Below are 13,815 nucleotides of genomic sequence, written 5' to 3'. Positions count from 1 at the left end.
TTCTTAAAGGCTTCCTAGGTCTAAAGACTAGTCTATGCCGAGGGATCATCTCATAACGCTTCCTCCCCCCTGACCACCAAGAATAGATTGAGATTTAACTCCAATCAGCATCGGCGGGATTCAAACCCTAGTGTGGGGGTTCCACACCTAGAGGTTCTTACCAACTCGACCACCTGTGGTGGTTGATTTCGCTACTTCATCAATCCAATCTTGAGTATAATAACCGAATAGGTTTCATTTATGCATGTACTCGCTCATACATGCATGCATGGGTATCTATATCCATCGCCAAGTGAAAATTTTCTATTATTACGTTGCGTGCATGTGTATCAAACCGCTCTTTAACCACCGCACTTTTTTCATAACATCGACTAATTTACAAGATAAGACGAATTATAACCTATAGTATGATCTAAATCAAATTGTCTTCCCGATCCGAAGTACGATCCTGAATCCCTTTTTACTAATAGAAAGTTAAATTGAAATGTGAACTCGTAGAACGTGGGTGGTAAAAGATTCATAAACTACAGCAAAGAGATTGGAAGAAAAAGAAAACATAGAGTTTGGTAGCCGTCATCCGTTGCACCATACACTCTCCTAGGGGAAGAATTAAAACCCCATAAGAATGCTATCTTTTTCTTTCTCACTCCCTCCCTCTCTCTCATAGCAATTACACCTCTTAGTCTCTCCCTCCCACCATTAAATGCAATTGCACCCTCTCAATACGCTCTGCAATTACTCCTCGCTGCCATACTTTTCTCCCTCTGCCCCCTCTTTCTCCTTCCTTTGAATCCATCCTCTGCTCTTTTGCCTTTTTTTCTTCTTCATCATCCGTTTCTCTTTTTTTTTTCAACTTCAACTTCAACTTCAACTTCAAACCTATATATTATTCCTTACTATAAAACCTTAACATACCAAAGCCGTACACCGGAAAACCACTTCTGTGGCACCAAACAGTGGTTTCCCGGCAGCAAATCACTCCAAAATCGATCAGATCTGTAGCGCGTTTCCTGTCCAGGGCTTTTCAAGAACTCCAAGGAAGAAGATCATAGATACTGGTATTTCATAATTTTTATTATTTCTTCAACTTTATTTTTACATGTACTTTCATGTCTAATGCGTCGATTCCAGAATAAGTTTCCGTTTTCCTTTTTGCTGTCCTTCAGGCTTCTTTAATCTTTTTCATTTATTTGCAATATTATTTTTTCCAACAGATTTTTTTTGTTCATTTTAGGTTACTGCAGCTTACAAGGATATACTTGGGTGTAAAAAAACAACGAGATATTCGTTGGCGTTATGTATCTTTGTTCATTTGGTTTGGATTGAATTTTGGTCTGTCAAGAAAACTGTATCCTAAATTGTCATCTTCTCAACCCTATATATTTGCTCCTTGGACACTCTCTACCTCACTGAGTACAAAACCAGATAGGTTTTATAAGAGAGAGTGAGAGATCCTCTGGCCTTTTCAACGACAAAACCATTTTGTCATCTCTCTGTCTCTTCTTAACCAGTGAAAATTTCACATTTTCTCTGTTTCAAAACCACTGTCAGAGAATCAAATCTAGCTCAAAGCCACAAACCCTTCATATCTAGCTAGCCCTATACAAAAGAACCCCCAAAAAATGCACAGTGCCTTTCAGAGAGTACTACTCTAGGGTTTCTGGGTGTTGAATTATGCCGGCCGGTATTATGATTCCAGCGAGAAATATGCCTTCGATGATGGGAAGCAATGGGAATCTTGGTGGGTATGGATCATCTTCAGGACTTACTCTTGGTCAGGTCAGTACTATGCTGTTAGATCTATTCTTTTCCCAATTATTTGGTTACTTATCTGAAACAAGCTTTTTGGTTGAAAAAATTAATGGGTACGTTTGATCCATTATTTTCCTGATTTCTCTCCTCCTTCTAAATTATTATTTTTTTTCTTAAAATTTTATATTTTGACCCCAGTACTTAAAAAAATTAAAAATTCAATCACGTTGATGGGTTTGACGGTTTGACCTTAGGTAGACCAAAATTTTCCTTTTGAAGCAAAATCAGTCTCGATATAAGAAAAAAGTTGCATAGATGTTTTCCAGTTTCCACACACCACAGAGCCACAGAGGGCACAAAGACAGAGATCTCAGAAAATTCAACGGGTCTTTGTTTTTTTCTTTTCAAATAGTATTTTAATATAATGGAAAGATAGTACTACTCTCCCTGGACCATTTTTTGAGTGCCCATTTTCTGTTTTGTTTTTCGTTTCTGTTTGTTTAGATTTCAAAACAATAAAAAACCTTGCTTGCGGAAAATCTTTAAGAGCTAGCTATGGATTTGTTCCAGCCAAACATGATGGAAGGTGGAGGTCATTTCGGAAACCCACTGGACATGATGGCCACTCAGAACACATCAGAAAGCGAGCTGAATGCACGTCTCGGTGATGATTTCGACAGTGCTACAAAATCTGGCAGCGAGAACCTGGAAGGAGGTGGCTCCGGCGACGATGGACAAGACCCTCGCCCCAACAAGAAGAAGAGATATCACCGCCACACGCAGCACCAGATCCAAGAAATGGAAGCGTAATTATTTTAACTCCGCTTTTTTTAATACTTGATTAACAAGTTCATTATCATTGTCTGAGAATATTAATTACCTCTGAATATTTACTTGTTTTTATTTTCAGTTTCTTCAAGGAGTGTCCACACCCTGATGACAAGCAAAGGAAGGAATTGAGTCGAGAGTTAGGTTTGGAACCATTACAAGTTAAATTTTGGTTCCAAAACAAGCGCACCCAGATGAAGGTATACAAATTTATTTCATTTCCGTAGCATATTACTATTTCATTCATTAATGTGGGATTACTGCTCAACACTAGTCACATTTTAATTTCTGATGTGAAACTGAATTATGTTTTATTATTTTCCCACTCAATTTTATTGTTTAATATTATACGTTCGTAACGTTGTCTTGCAGACGCAGCATGAGAGGCATGAGAACACGAGCCTTCGTAATGAAAATGAAAAGCTTCGAGCTGATAACATGAGATATCGAGAGGCACTGAGCAATGCATCATGTCCTAATTGCGGAGGCCCAACGGCTATTGGAGAGATGTCCTTCGATGAGCATCATTTGAGACTTGAAAATGCTCGATTAAGAGAAGAGGTACGTAAGATTAGAAATTTGTTAACAAAAAAATGATCGACCAATTCTCATTGCATTACACCGGTTCTTCAGTCTAACGCCTCAGTAAGGAAGGACGTTGAACCAAATTGAAAATTAGAGAAATTGGAATTTGAATTTGAACCACATTCTTTAAATAGGGGATAATATACCTATTTTGTATTTACAAAATCATATTATGCATGCATATTGATTTAATGATCGATCAGCTTATAAATCTCCATGTCCTAATCAATTAATTACTTTTCAATTCTTTCCAGATTGATAGAATATCAGCAATTGCTGCTAAATATGTCGGCAAGCCAGTGGGGAACTACCCTCTTATATCTTCACCAGTTCCTCCTAACCGCAGTCCACTTGATCTTGGAGTGGGAAACATGGGGACCAGTCCTCACCACAGCTTCTTATTAAACTCAGACATGTATGCTCCAGGAGACATTATGCGGTCAATCGGTGCACCTAGTGAGGCAGATAAGCCCATGATTATTGAGCTTGCAGTTGCAGCTATGGAGGAGCTAATCCGAATGGCTCAAATTGGTGAACCTTTGTGGATGAATAGCATTGATGGATCAACTACTGTGCTCAATGAGGATGAGTACATTCGAACATTTCCTCGTGGAATTGTGCCAAAACAATCTGGATTCAAATGTGAAGCTTCGCGGGAGAGTGCTGTTGTCATTATGAACCACAATAACCTTGTTGAGATTCTCATGGATGTGGTAAGTTTAGTAATTCAATTGAACTACCTATATATATTTGGATGATATTCTTTATTTTTGGATGATATTCTTATGCATGGTTGCAATTTATGTTGTCAAATTTTGATTTATCCACGTGTTGAAACAATATTATAGATATATTAGGAGCACGATTGATGTTTTTGAATCGATCTATGTGTTATTTGAACACGTGTATATTCTTTAATACATGTACTATTACTTGGTTTAGATCAATGCACGAGGTCTATCAATATTAGAACTTATTGTAGTAATACATGTAACATTCTTGGATCGATATATGTGTCAACATCATATCGATTAAACACGTGTTCTACTATTTAGCACATGTTTTATAGGTAGATTTAGATTGGTCCACATCTTAAAAAAGTATGAGAATTTATTTTTTTGAGGAAGATACTTCGCTGACCATACCTGGTCAGCTTTGGCTGACCCTAACCACTAAGTGGGAGACACGTGTCCCCCTAAGCCAATTAAGCCTTCTACACGCGCTCGATCCCGTCGGTGGCGCTGTGCTTCATGACGGGAATGGAGGTGGAGGAAGCAAGCATAGTACTGCTGCGAAGCAAGGTAGTACCCCGGAGGAGGACTTACCGTTGCCGGAGACGTGCCGTTACCGGAGACAAGTAAGGAGATATCTCGATCCGCGGTGTAGACTTTGATTGAGAGGGTGGGTGCGGTGGTGGTGACTGGAAACCGGCGATAGGGAGTGGAGAAGGGGTTGAAGATTAAGGAGGAGGAGGAATGAGGTTTGGGGATGGTCAGCTTGGTCGAGGTGAGCAGCCGATAGGGAATGGAGAAGAGAGAAGGAGAACAGGAGAGGAAGAAGGAGAACAGAAAGAGAGGGGCCCAAAAAAAACACGTGTTGGACCCTGAGTGGCGTTGGTCAGGACGGGTTGCCCATGGCTGGTCAGCCAAGTATTGTCCTTTTTTTGAACACGTGTCATATTCTTTAGTACAATTATATTGTTAGATTTAAATCGATTCCATGCGTCTAAAAAGTAAGAATTTATTGGTTAAGCATGTCAAACTCTAATGTAATTGTTCTGTAGTAATATTGGGATAGATCCACATATTCAAACATGGTTAAGATATAATCTTTTGAACATGGTGTAAAGTATCACATGTTTTTATCAAGAACTCTCCGTTTTAATCATGTTTATAGTATGACAATGTAACATTGTATAGTGAAACGTTTTTGAATATGTACATACAATTTAATGCCTCAGCAAAGAAGTACATGGGAACCCTATTAGTAACTTGTTTTTCTTTTTTGTTTACTATTCAGAATCAATGGTCAACTGTATTTTCGGGGATTGTATCAAGAGCTATGACTCTGGATGTGCTATCAACTGGAGTAGCAGGAAACTACAATGGAGCCTTGCAAGTGGTATGCATAGTGTTTAAATATTTGTATACATTATACTATTCAAGACAAGTCTCCTTAATCATGAATGTACATGTATTGTAATTTGGCAGATGACAGCCGAATTTCAAGTACCATCTCCATTGGTTCCAACTCGTGAGAGTTATTTTGTGAGGTACTGTAAGCAGCATGTCGATGGCACTTGGGCAGTGGTTGATGTCTCCTTGGACAATCAACGCGGCTATACTTCTGCTCTGAAATCATGCCAAAGAAGACCTTCTGGTTGTCTCATCCAAGAAATGCCAAATGGATACTCAAAGGTAGTTCAATTAGATTAAACACGCTATACATCAGTATATGTATGCCAATTTGCATCAAATTTGATTTCATTTTGAAACTCTGGTGCCTGCATTAGGTTACATGGATTGAGCATGTAGAAGTGGATGAAAGAGGTGTTCACAATCTGTACAAGCAGCTGGTCAACTCTGGCAATGCATTCGGGGCAAAAAGATGGGTTGCGACCTTGGACCGCCAATGTGAGCGTCTTGCCAGCGCCTTGGCGACAAACATCCCTACCGGTGATGTTGGTGGTATGTAGTTGACCACACTTAACTAATTAGTATAGTGATGCGCGTGAGTGTTTAGAGACTAGATTTAACAACCCTAGATTTAATTTGGTTAGATTGTTTATTTAATCAATATTATATATTTTAAATGCATGGTTGATTAGTGATAACAACTCAAGAAGGGAGGAAGAGCATGTTGAAGCTGGCCGAGAGAATGGTTATAAGTTTCTGTGCTGGAGTGAGTGCATCTACCACTCATACATGGACGACGCTCTCTGGAACAGGGGCTGATGATGTTCGTGTGATGACCCGAAAGAGTGTGGATGATCCAGGCAGGCCTCCAGGCATTGTTCTCAGCGCTGCAACCTCATTCTGGCTTCCTGTCCCCCCCAAAAGGGTCTTTGAGTTCCTTCGTGATGAGAACTCACGAAATGAGGTACGTTAATTACATTTCAATAATGTTGGAATTACTAAATTTGTTTACCGCGTTTTTGAAATATGAATGTTCATACATTTTGGATATGTTTGGCAATTGTTTGGTAGATTCATGCATCTGTTATGTATAATTGACCAAATCTAATACTGTAATACATGAACCTTTTCAATAACTTTCTTTAATTGGAGAATTATTTTCCATTTTAGAAAAGATTATGGTTATGTAGTTGATATAGAAAACTAAATCTGGGAACGTTATTTTGGATTGCCAAACACCAGGTAGATTCATGCATTTGATATGTATCATTAACCAAATCTAATACATGAACCTTTTCAATAACCTTCTTTAATCGGAAGATTACATTCCAAATTGGCCAGAAATAATTCCATTCTAGAAAAAATTAGGTATTTGATGTAGACAACTAATCTGGAAAATGTTATTGGCATTTAAAATTGGCCTTGTAGCCTCATATGGTTAGTATTCTGGTATTCAAAGATAGTTTTACCATTAGAGAAAAAGCATATATAGGAACCATGCACATTTCAAGTAATTGTCCAGAAAGGAAGAAAATTTCACATCTCACCTAATATGGGAATTGTCTGGGTGGAAAATTCAAGACCCAAGATATAGAAACCCATCTGCATATGCTGAAAAACGACTATAAAAGCGTAGTATTCCACGAATCAATTAACGGATTCTGTCTCGTAATTGTGTTTGATGCAGTGGGATATCCTCTCCAATGGTGGCGTCGTGCAAGAAATGGCGCACATAGCCAACGGACGTGACACTGGGAACTGCGTGTCACTACTTCGAGTAAATGTACCTTCATATCTTCCTTCTTATTATTGATGTTATTTGGATAAAATACTTTTAAGCTTACTTACCCTAATGTATTTAATTTTTATTTTGCAGAGTGCCAATTCAAGTCAGAGCAACATGCTCATACTGCAGGAGAGCTGCACTGACTCAACGGCATCATATGTAATCTATGCCCCTGTGGACATAGTTGCTATGAATGTCGTTCTGAATGGCAGTGACCCTGACTATGTTGCCCTGCTGCCATCTGGGTTTGCTATACTCCCAGATGGAACTAGCGGGAGCAACAACGGGGAAGGTGAATCTGGAGGGTCCTTGTTGACTGTTGCCTTCCAGATCCTGGTGGATTCAGTTCCCACCGCAAAGCTGTCCCTGGGGTCTGTTGCAACAGTCAACAACCTCATAGCTTGCACAGTCGAGCGGATCAAGGCCTCATTGTCCTTGGACAATGAAGCCTGATCAGCTCTTCTTGCTGCCTCAACACAGTTTTTGTTTTCGTAGGTAATTTCTGATCTTACTTTGATATGCTAATATTTGTCTATTTTATTTGAAGTGTTACTGATCATTGTTTGTATTTTGTCCGCAGTATTTTAGGGAGCAGGAGGGAAGAGAAAGGAAAGAAGCAACGATGGTGGTGAGGAATTCAGCTTATACTAGAAGAGGGGAGAAGTCAAGAGCGCACCCTACATGATCATTTTCAGATGAGGGATTAGAGGGGTTCGGGAATTGACTTCCTCGATCTAAGTGAAGACAAAAATTAAGCTACTAGACCTTATTTATTTTTGAGTTGTAATTTTCTTTCTTTTCCCCTTCTTTAACTTTGTAATCAGGATTACAGTTTTGCCTCACTTAAGTGGGGTTTAAGCTGTTTTGAAATGGATATTCCTTCTATCATGTTATGTCTTTCTTCAAAAGAAAGGTAATGAAGAATTGGTTTTACCTGGGTTTTTGTTTGTCTTGGTATGTGATCAACTTCTCTGTTTTGGTCCCAATTACATATGGATTCCATAAGATGAACAATAAATACCATGGATGCTTGCTGCTGGGTAGTTGAGCAGATGATGTCAGACCATGATGTGAATTCTGAGCAATATGGTTACATTTAATGTATCAACTACAACCTGCCATCAAAGTAATGCCATTTCTGCATTCAATTGCAAGCTTGCAAGTCAAAGAAAAAAAAATTCATGACCAATTAATTTACCTAAGGAAAAATAAAGACACAGTAAAAGGTTTTCATGATGCTGATGGTTGGTGGTTGTAAGCCAATAAATGGCATGGTTGAAGTACCACTCATCAAAGAGGGAGGATATTTGAAATTCAGAGTACTTATACAAAAGAAGGAAAATGATTTTAGGCCATAAATACTCATCACACAGATGGAAAATGCTTAAAAGTAGTTGATCTTCAAATCTGTGAGATATATTATAATTTAAAGACTCCTAATACTTAGAGCAAGTTCACCGGTTGAGTCACCATATCACCTACTATTCACTGCTTTTTAGTGTTTATTTCCACTCTCTAGGTCACGGGCATAGTTTCCAATAAAAACTGGGTCACCAGGTCAGCTTGCAGGTCACCAAGGTGACCCAGGATGACACAAGGCGACCCAGGGCATGAAATATACTATGCCCGTGACCCAGAGAGTGAAAATACACATAAAAAGCAGTGAATAGTAGTTGACCTAGTGACCCACGGGTGGACTTGCTCTTACAGATACAAAATGATATGAATGAGAATGAAATCAAAGGGGAACAATAATGAGTAATACCTAATAGGTATATGAACATGACAACAAAAGCTGGCATCATATGGGAAGGATCTATCAGACCTTATTTTAAAATTCCTTAATGAGAATTTGACAGCAAAAAAAAAAAAAAAACCACTACTGCACTACTACAGCAATATCAGTGTTTTCCCATCCTGTGTTCTAATTTTTTTTTTCCCTCCTTTTCTCTTTGGGCTTATCTCCTCATTGATTAGTAACAAGAATATTAAAACAAGTACCCTAGAAGGGCATGGATACTTCATCTCTCCAAAGCTGATTCCATGCCTTGTCTACAAGCTATTTTGTAAATTATAATTGCTGGCAAAGGTGACTATGATAAATGCAGATCTGATGAGGAGCTCAATATGAGTCATGTAAATTAACATATTAGAAAAGAGATCTGATTTGTATAAATCTTACCTGTCCTAAATTTCAAATCTTTAAGGAGTATATGGTTATCAGAGAAGGGATGTTTCATGTTAATAGAATGGAGATGAAAGCAGTTTATCAGAGTATTCATATACAATCTCTAAGGAGTTGAGCATCAAAGCAGAGGACATCTAACATGGAAAGAAAGGAATTGGTCAGATTCTGGATATATGGAACTACCAACGAATCCATTTGTATAAATCTTTCATTCATTCATAAGATCAGTTTCATCAAAAGATTCAGGTCACAAACACAATGAGCATTTCAATCAGAAAAAATGACAAACACAAAACTCTCAAAATGACGATAGAATTACAAAGTCTGAGTCAGTGAGTTGTGTATCTCAAGCCTTCTTTTTCCTGCCCAACATAGGTCTCTTGCCGATCATTGAACTACTCGTCCTGGAAGGTGTCAGCAGCCCACGCAGTATGGCCAAAACACCCAACCCCAGGAAAGGGAAGTACATAAACAACAGCTTATCAGAAGCCTTGCCGGACTGAATCAGTTCTGATAATATAGTCACCTGAAATTTCACAATAGCAAAGCATATCAAACAAAAGAAAGTTGCAGAGATAGACAATCCAATATGAGACAGAAATCAATATTTCAGACTTTGGAAATATAAAACCTCCACCCCTCACAACCCAATTATAAAATTTTCATCACCATAAGTAAACATTAAGGACAAGTCGGCGGCTTAAACACATTTCTTAACCAGCAATGTTGTTCTGTTTCTAATCCAATGCATACTTAAAATGAGGATTCGAACATAATCTGACATATGCTGGAAGTTCTTAGCCAATCTTGGCTAAATGCATCATCAGAGGTTCAGACTGAGCTGACAACTTTTACACCATTTTGTTGTTACAATTTAACTGATGCTAACAGCAGGTAAAATAAGCAAAAAAAGTTTACAGAATTCTCTTAACTGGCTAGTCTATTTCAAGTTTCAACCAATCTATAATTCTCAGGCCACAGTCTCTCACAGTATGAGTTTAAATAAGTTACAAGCATCACCAATCTGTAATCTTTACATCATTTTCCTGAATCTGAACAGCTCCAAAATACTCACACACTATAAAAAGTTACTAACTTGATCTAGAACAGAACTTAAAACTCAATAAAACAAGGAATTGGATACAAGTAAAAGTAAAAAAAGAAAGTTGGAAACTTTACCATGGAGGTGAAAACAGAGACGCCATAGATCAAGCAGGTGGTGCTAAACCAAGACTTGGAGGCCAAAATTCCGTACAGGTTGGCAAGAGCAAGAGGCCACTGAAACAGTAGCTCAAGCCAGACGATCCCAACGATGAAATGAGGCTTCTGGGTCATGAGATAGTCGCCGTACTCACGCGCGTACCAGTTCTTGAGCTCAACTAATACGCTTGGGAAGAGGCTCTCAGGCAGACACGTCTGCGCGTCGATTAACGGCGCCGCCACCGCGATTACGACGAAGAAGACGAAGAGGACGGCGTCCACAAGCTTTAACAGAGCACCCATTTTGAGGGTATGAAGGTAATTGCGCTTTTTGTATGGGCGTCTGTGTTTCTCTTGGGGGGGTTCTGTGAAACTGTGTGCGGGAGGAAGGAGATGATATGCGTCTTGGAAGTTTTGAGGAAAAGTCGAGTCTCGCAATTTCGACGACTATCGTTTGGTTTGATGTAGGCCTGGCATTTAGACCCGCAACCCGTAAACCCGCACTAAACCCGCCCGCGAAAAGCTCGCACGAACCCGCACTATTGTTAATCCGGGCTGAAAAAAGCCCGCACGTAAAAAACCCGCAAATAAACGGGCCGGGCCGTGCTAAACCCGTTATTACCCGTTGAACCCGTTAACTAAAACCCGTGTTCTTATTTTCCTCTCTTTCGGCAAGAATTTAATGGTTTGATGCTTTTCATATATATATACGCCTGGTCGTTTTTTCGTGACATGAAGGCCTCAGGCCTGTGCTTTTAGTTTTAGGTGCGAGCAACCAACTAACCGATTAAGGAGTAGTTTTTCTTTTTTTGGTCTGAAACCAAGGAGTATTGTTGTGCTCAGATTTGGTTGGATAATACTTGGGTTTTTTTTGTTAAGAGAACGTGAGTGTCCATTAGTAGTAAAATGTAAGTAACATCACACAAATAGCTCACTCAAATATTAGGCTACGATAAGATTGAGTCATTCTTAAATAACTCTAAGAACGGGTTGCTAAAGTATCATTGGGAAAGTTTCTAGAGAGAGAGGGTCTACATTCTCTTTAGAAATTTTCTCTACCCCAGTCACTATTTTGAGAGTCTACCGATCCCTTTCTCTACCTCCATCTCCAACCCCACCCGTTCAATCCCGTCCATCCCCTCCACCCCTTCAATCACCTTCTGGTTCCTCTCTCTTCCCCACCTACTTCACCCATCTACCATTTCTCTACCTCTCCACACCATACTGCTCTTATAGGCTTTATGTTAATGAGAACAGCTCTCATCTTCACCCCCTTCACTCCATCTGCACCCCTTACATTCTCCATCCCTACAACCCAAGTATGGCCTTTTGTCACCGATTTTCTACTCCTCTAGTCCAGATCTACCTTCGAAATTTTCCATGTCCTCTTTGGATGGCATTTGTTGCTAGTGCTTCCGGATTTGCTTCGTTCTCCACCACCACTAAACGAACTTACGCCCATTGGCGTATTTTCGCTCCGCAACAGCGAGTGGATCGATTTCCGCAATCACACTCTGCTAGGTTACTTGGTGTTTCTTGGGCATATTTGAGCCCTGTGTGTTGTGTCCCAACCGGTGTAGAAGGAAGCAAGATGGTGCTTTGGTGGCTAATACTCTTCAAGCTTGGACATGGAGGTGGCGGCGGTGGTATTCTTGAGATGGAGCTGCTTTTCTCTTGGTGGCTGCTAGCATTAGTACTAGGGTTTTTCATTTTCAAGTTTGGGCTTTCAAATTGTATTTGGGCCAAGCCTATTAGAGGCTTTAATTCTCTTTTGTTGGGCCTGTGTGCCTTATTTGCTGGGCCTACGTGCCTCTATTTGTTGGGGTCTTTTGTACCTCTTGTATTGTGGTGTATCATTTGACACATCTAATACAAACTTTATTTTCTTTGACCAAACTTTATTAGTGGTAATTTGCTTTTAAATAAATAACTCTAAGAGGTTCAAGATCAAATATCAACTTTGAGATTTCTATTATATGGGATTTCAATGACCAACTAATGTCCCTTCCTGCTGGCTTCCTTGAGTTCTTAATTGCCTTAAACAAGATAAACATACAAATGAGATCCAACTAAAGTTTACAAACGTGAAATGATAGCTGATCGAGATCTAAATCCTTTTCTTTTTTGTGGCATTGGCTGTTGAAGTAGAGGTTGATGGCGGCAGCAGCCCACGCAGCATGGCCAACACATAAACCCCAAAAAAGGGTAGCACAATAGTAACAGCTTGTTCGATGCCTTGCCAGAACCTATCATCTCTGTTAACACGGTGACCTGCAATTTTCACCAAATCAGAGATATAGAATATTTATAAACAGAATTAGAAACTATGGGAATTGTATTTGATTGCATATCTTTGGTTGTTGTAATTTTTCTTTTTATTATTAGACAACAACTATTCGTTCCTTGAGTCATTATCAAAGATCCCATAATCACTGAGAAAAGATTACTCTTGGGAGATTGTATATAAAGCTACAAACCGCTACGCTAAATAGTTTAAGATATAACACCACCCTAATTTGAAGAATCAGTTACAACTTATAAAGAGATAAATCAAGCAAATTCTTTACCATGGTGGTTAAGTAAGTGGCGCCATGGACCAAGCAGGTGGTGTTGTACCAAGACTTTCCAACCAACATGCCATACAAGTTGGCAAGGGCAAGAGGCCACTGGAATACAAGTTCAACCAAGACAAGACCAACGATGAAATGAGGCTTCTCCACAAAGCAATAGTCATCGAACTCGCCGACGTACCAGTTCTTGTACTCGGTACTCCACCATCCACTCCAGAAAGAGGCTTGGAGGCAGAACTAGCTGCGCGTTGACCATCGGCGACATCGCCATTACGATGAAGTATAAAAAGAGTATGGCGTCAATTAGCATCAGAAAAGCACCCATTTCTTAGGCTCGATCAGAATCGGGTGCTTAATTTGCCAACACTTGCTGCTCTTGTGCCTTGCTGAGTTGCTGTGATGGCAAAATGGGACTTGGAGATGATAGCTATAGCTAGTCAAGGCTCTCTGCTCGATCCGAACCTTGTTGAAAATTAAGCTGTCGTGTAAACTGTAAAGTCTGCGGTTCAGTATTTTTATATTTTATATATCTCACTACTTGTTTAATCATCCATGTTAGTCATCTTTACAGCAATTCTTTTTATATTATGCACGTTGATCTTCTAGATGGGTTATTGGTGTGTGTGTGTATATATATATATATATATAGGATTTTTCTTAGGTGCGGACGTCCGTACCAAAATTTCGGTACGGATTTCCTGTTTTCACCCACTTTTCGATCACATATTTTTAACCGTTCAGTTTTTAGGTCCTAGTGTATATATCATCTCT

The 13,815-nt window shown here is 39.4% G+C and overlaps 2 protein-coding genes and 1 long non-coding RNA gene across 5 annotated transcripts; 1 reads left to right on the top strand and 2 right to left on the bottom strand.

Moving 5' to 3' along the window:
- The first annotated feature begins 649 nt into the window (after window positions 1-649).
- On the top strand, window positions 650-8,033 carry LOC133726050 (homeobox-leucine zipper protein HDG2). 3 transcript variants are annotated; one of them, XM_062153500.1, is made up of 13 exons: window positions 650-1,058; window positions 1,235-1,779; window positions 2,323-2,558; window positions 2,663-2,780; window positions 2,953-3,141; window positions 3,420-3,878; window positions 5,185-5,286; window positions 5,376-5,582; window positions 5,678-5,852; window positions 5,993-6,264; window positions 6,988-7,077; window positions 7,177-7,581; window positions 7,667-8,033. In XM_062153500.1, the coding sequence occupies exons 2-12, from the start codon at window positions 1,675-1,677 to the stop codon at window positions 7,537-7,539; spliced, it is 2,316 nt and encodes a 771-aa protein (XP_062009484.1). In that variant the 5' UTR covers window positions 650-1,058; window positions 1,235-1,674; the 3' UTR covers window positions 7,540-7,581; window positions 7,667-8,033. The 3 variants fall into 3 exon arrangements, with proteins under 3 accessions (XP_062009484.1, XP_062009483.1, XP_062009485.1); XM_062153499.1 differs by having other exon boundaries at window positions 6,988-7,083; XM_062153501.1 differs by having other exon boundaries at window positions 2,257-2,558; window positions 6,988-7,083.
- A 1,417-nt stretch (window positions 8,034-9,450) lies between these two features.
- Window positions 9,451-10,926, bottom strand: LOC133744360 (uncharacterized). The gene is made up of 2 exons (XM_062172484.1): window positions 10,454-10,926; window positions 9,451-9,800 (listed from the first exon to the last, which is right to left on the bottom strand). Exons 1-2 carry the CDS (start codon window positions 10,775-10,777, stop codon window positions 9,621-9,623), a joined length of 504 nt encoding a protein of 167 aa, XP_062028468.1. The 5' UTR covers window positions 10,778-10,926; the 3' UTR covers window positions 9,451-9,620.
- Window positions 10,927-12,462: 1,536 nt separating this feature from the next.
- Window positions 12,463-13,512, bottom strand: LOC133744353 (uncharacterized). The gene is made up of 2 exons (XR_009863416.1): window positions 13,042-13,512; window positions 12,463-12,745 (listed from the first exon to the last, which is right to left on the bottom strand). It is a non-coding gene; the product is annotated as an uncharacterized LOC133744353 (long non-coding RNA).
- Window positions 13,513-13,815: the final 303 nt, after the last annotated feature.

The sequence above is a fragment of the Rosa rugosa genome, chromosome 1 (genome assembly GCF_958449725.1).
Source record: "Rosa rugosa chromosome 1, drRosRugo1.1, whole genome shotgun sequence".
Classification (NCBI taxonomy): domain Eukaryota; kingdom Viridiplantae; phylum Streptophyta; class Magnoliopsida; order Rosales; family Rosaceae; genus Rosa; species Rosa rugosa.
Note: the sequence above shows the minus strand (reverse complement) of the source record. Positions and strands in the feature narration are given on the sequence as shown.